Source organism: Chaetura pelagica, unplaced genomic scaffold (genome assembly GCF_000747805.2).
Source record: "Chaetura pelagica isolate M959 unplaced genomic scaffold, ChaPel_1.0 scaffold963, whole genome shotgun sequence".
In the NCBI taxonomy this organism is placed as follows: domain Eukaryota; kingdom Metazoa; phylum Chordata; class Aves; order Apodiformes; family Apodidae; genus Chaetura; species Chaetura pelagica.
Genome location: NW_009952705.1, coordinates 148,767 through 153,149, shown reverse-complemented (window position 1 = coordinate 153,149; position 4,383 = coordinate 148,767). Strand labels below are relative to the sequence as shown.

At 44.6% G+C, this 4,383-nt stretch overlaps 1 protein-coding gene across 1 annotated transcript; it reads left to right on the top strand.

Annotated features, from left to right (window-relative positions):
* On the top strand, nt 1–4,383 carry TMEM106A (transmembrane protein 106A). The gene is made up of 7 exons (XM_009994171.1): nt 1–205; nt 627–690; nt 1,088–1,247; nt 1,732–1,872; nt 2,439–2,482; nt 3,101–3,154; nt 4,263–4,383. The coding sequence occupies exons 1-7, from the start codon at nt 1–3 to the stop codon at nt 4,381–4,383; spliced, it is 789 nt and encodes a 262-aa protein (XP_009992473.1).

The following is a 4,383-nucleotide window of genomic DNA, read 5'->3' as shown; positions in this document are numbered from 1 at the left end:
ATGGGTGGAAAACTTTCACCGTTCTGGAAAACACCTGACAAAAAGGAAGGTGAAGGCAAACTGATCTTACCCAGGCAACCAGATGCTGAAGATGAGATCAGCAATTATGCCAGTATCAATGACTCTGCTACGTCCTGTGTGGGGATTGCATATCGAAGCTGTGTCAACTGTCCAACATGTCAAGGAACAGGAAGGATCCCTAGAGGTAGGTGATTCTTTTGAGCCTTCTGGGATTGGTACATATCTATTTGTCTAAAGACCTTTGTTAAACCAGTTGGTCTATATTGCATCCAGTCTAGCAATGTTCTGTGTTGGTTCTTCCAGCTCACTTGTGACTTCTCTGGACTGCTTCTGTTGCAGAAGGGTGGGGTGGGTAGGCAGGTAGTGCTGTATGTGGGTGATTACTCTAAGCCCACCTGGGAACCCCTGAGGAGTTGTTGTTTTTGCACAGAGATGGAAATGCTCAAACTGAAATCTTAATTGCATCATACTTGCCTTCTAAGTGGGCAGCATTACTTGTGAGGTGAGTGTGGATGCACACTAGGCTGCCATGCAATGTCCTCCAATGCAGATTGCTTTCATTTGTGTGCTTAATGTGGTCTTTTATCTGCTCTCACCCCTTTCAGAGCAAGAGAAACAGCTAGTGGCTCTGATTCCTTATGGCGACCAGAGGCTGAAGCCTAGGCGAACGTAAGTCTTGTCAAGTTTTCTCCTTTTCTCATCTTTTGAATGTTTCTTCTGCATATGAAGGAAAGCCTCAGTCCTTTGGGTGTTTGGCTCTTTGGGCTCTGACTTGCAGTAGGTTTGGTGTTCACTGTGTCTCTTCAGCAATAGCAGATGCTGAACAGCCTGTATGCAGTTGCTGGGGATCTCCAGCAGTTTGTACTATACTGCACCACGTCAGTGTGTGAGACTCTACTCTGCTTCTGCTGTGATTTGGTAGCTGGCAAGTAGTTCTGCACAAATCCACCTAGATTTTCTGGCACCCAGGCTTTTATGTTCTCCTCCCTTTGAGCTGCAGCAGAACTGCAGGTGCTTGCAGCTGACAAACCAAGAGAATAATTGTGTCCCTGCTGCTGTTTTGCAGGAAACTTTATGTATGTCTTGCTGTGACAATCTGCCTGCTGACAACATCTCTCAGTATTTTCTTCCTGTTTCCTCGCTCCATTACTGTGCTGCCTGCAGGGCTAAATGCCTCCTCCATTGGCTTTGATGACGCCACCACCAGTATAAACCTCAACATGACAGTAAGTGCTCGGCCCACAGTCGAAGAGCAGAGCTGAAGGGCTGCTTTACTACTCCTTGTGTAGGCTAACTAACTGATCACTGACTGAGGTTAGTCTTGCTCTTCCTATCATCTTATTCCACACTCTGGCTGATTGGAATCAATGTCCAGAGTGTTTTACAGCATCAGAGGTGTGGCCAACCTGCCTCTGAGCGGCAAAGTCACAAAGTTGCACTGTGATTAATTCTAGAAATCCTTTTTCTTTCACATCCCTGAGCTGCTTTATTGTCCCCCTTTGCCTGTCATGGGAGATGTTGCAGTCTACATGCCTTTGTGACCAGGCTGGATAAGCATCCCAGGATTTGAAAGGGATAATGCAGTCCAGTGTTGCTGTAAGGTCATAGCAGGGATGTATTTAAAGTAGCTTTGTAACAGTAACATATGACCCTGCTGCAAGGTGATCTGTGTTTCAGGGGTTTTTTTTGATTGTTTGTTTTTCTCCCTAGAATGTGCTGAATGTAACTAGTAACAACTTCTACCTGGTCACTGTTGTGCAGCTGGACATACAGGTTTTGCACCAGTCCCTGGTAGTAGGGAAGACCACCATGAAAACCCTACTGAATGTGAGCCCTTTGCAGAGTGGCCAGGTGAGCTCTGCTGTTTCTTGCATTTTCTCCTAAACCAATCTGGATGTCCTGGACAGGGAGGTGCTTATTTTGCACTAGATCCACTCCTTTGTCATGTGCCTGCCAAATAAAAGCTCTACCACATGCAGCTTCCCCCACCCCCCTTTGGGAAGGGGTGTTGTAAGAATTTACATGTTGCTAAGTTTGAAGATGGCATGTTCCTGGACAAAGAGCATCTCTCTGCTCTTCAGGTAGGGGGATGAGTTGTGTGCTTGCCTTAAAATGATGGCAAGCTTAAAAGCATGTTAGACAAAATCCTGGTGGGAACAGTTTGGCCACAGCTGATCCATTCTTGGTGTAAAGGTCAGGTCTGTGGCCTAGATTACCTTTCTAAGGCCTTTTTAGATCTAATTTCCAATTTAGTTTTCTTAGCTACTGTTAAAAACAATTGTTAGGTTAGATCTTGACATTCAGTTTCAGACACCTAATGAGAGTCCAGTTCTCCCTACTTCAGCTTTTTTAATTGTATGCAAATGTAACTGTAGTTCTTGTGTACTTCCTGCTCTCTCTTCTGTTTGCTTTTGCAGATCTATTATACAGTGGCCAGTAGGATAGTGGATGACAACACCTAGTGAGTAAATCTTGAAGATTACTTTCCTTGCTTCAGCAATATTAGTGCTTACAGGCTTTTCATTACTAGATTTCTTGTGTTGGTCCTGTCTGTAGAGCAAAGGTGACTGTGTGTGTCCTTTTCATTTTAATGTGTGGAACTGATATGAACAGAAGTTTGGCATATCCATTGTAAACTCCTTTGCTCTTTACTGGTATTATTTGCTTACTGTTGGCTCAACAATGTCATTTTCTATACATTCTGATAAGTAAGTGATGATATGAATTTGATGTCTAGGTTGTCAATGATCCATTTGCAAGCAGCTAAAGCTATCTTGTACAAACTTCGTAAATGAGCAGCAAACTGTGAATTTCACGAACTCCTGTGCAGACAGGGTCATGCATGGCATATTTACAGGGCCCTTGCTTACTAGATCCACAGTTAGAGAGTTACACCAGCCAAAACATGTTTTACTGATGTAGATACTGCTGTGCTTGAAGAACTTTGCCTGCAAAGCTGATGTCAGAATATTGAAAAGACATACCTTTGTGGAGAAACAGAAGCAATGGAATAATTGAAGGCAGGAGACACATGGTAAAGGAAGCTCTGATGATACTAACTCTCTCTTTTCTCTTGTAGTAACATTTGCACCTGGACAAAAGTCAAAGTTCACAATGTTCTGCTGCACATACAGTAAGTGATGCCAGGTTCAGAGCTATAACATCCATGTCAACTACTTTGTTTCTCAGCTGCCTTCATGAAGGTCTCAATCACTGTTCTTCACAACCAGAACTGCCTGCAGTGTGAATGGGCTGTTACCCAGACAGATGTGCTGAGGTGTGAGGAGGAGATAATCTCTAATGCCATTGCTGCCCTGAGAAGTTGCCTGGATTCAGGCAGACTGACAGTTCCAGCTGTCACTGTTGCTTAAAGCAAGCTGGCCTGGGAAATAAACATACTTCTGGAATACTGATTGTAGCTGTCAGGGAGCAATTCTTTGTTCAGAGCTAGAAGTACTGACTGGTTTGATTATGCTTGCCTGCCTTCTGGTGTTGAGTGCAGACTCATTCAAACTGGACTCTGTGGATGATGGCCTCCAAGTGTTCTAATAGCAGCTGTGATGTGAAGTTTAAACAGGTGAACTGTGTGGAGAAGCCACATGCTATTCAAGGCATGGTAACAATGGTGCCTTTTGGACAGCATGGCTGTTAAGGCAACATAGTCCTTGGCTGATGCCATGGGCTGACGGGAACTTTGCTGTCTCTTCCTACAAGCTCTCTGTTAGCCAGAAGCTGAAGATTATTCCAGTTATCTTTACATTTTTCTGCACTGCCTCTCTTCCTGCTAATACTACATACTGATGGACTCCATGGTGTTAGGAGCAGCTACTTGATGCAAACAGCTATTTAGGTAGCAGAGAAAGATAGTGATTGAAAGAGATGCTTTTGTCTAGCTACCTCTGTAAACAGCCACCCACTGTGACTTGCTCTAGCACTTTGGGAAGTGGTAAATGCTGAGATGGTCCAGGAGTGTTATGCTGAGGTATTTGGCTTCTAGAATGGCCAATGCATCTGTTGTGATGGTAGTGATCTTGGAAAGCTTCTTCCAGACTTCATTAAAGAAAGCCTTTACATGTCCCACATTTGAAATTGAGCTGAGGGTATCCTGACTGTTTTGTTCTGGGGCTATGTACTGGCGACAGAACAGAGTGGAGGGGGAGCTCACTGTGGGACATTTGTGTTATGAAAACACTCATCTGGGACAATCACAAGTACAGTTCATGTCTGCTTTTGCCTTGCAGGGGTACCCTGACCTGCACATACCTTTGTCATTCAGAGCAGCTGGCTTTTGAGGACTACCAGTACGTGGACTGCCGGGGAAATGCCACGCTACCTCGCCCACTGTACCACCGCCTGCTGTGA

Bases quoted from the DNA above. Each gene is read 5' to 3' on its own strand.
- TMEM106A (XM_009994171.1), top strand. From the start codon at position 1: ATGGGTGGAAAACTTTCACCGTTCTGGAAAACACCTGACAAAAAGGAA. The intron at 691-1,087 runs GTAAGTCTTGTC...GCTGTTTTGCAG, and splicing joins AGGCTGAAGCCTAGGCGAAC to GAAACTTTATGTATGTCTTG. The intron at 2,483-3,100 runs GTGAGTAAATCT...TTTCTCTTGTAG, and splicing joins ATAGTGGATGACAACACCTA to TAACATTTGCACCTGGACAA.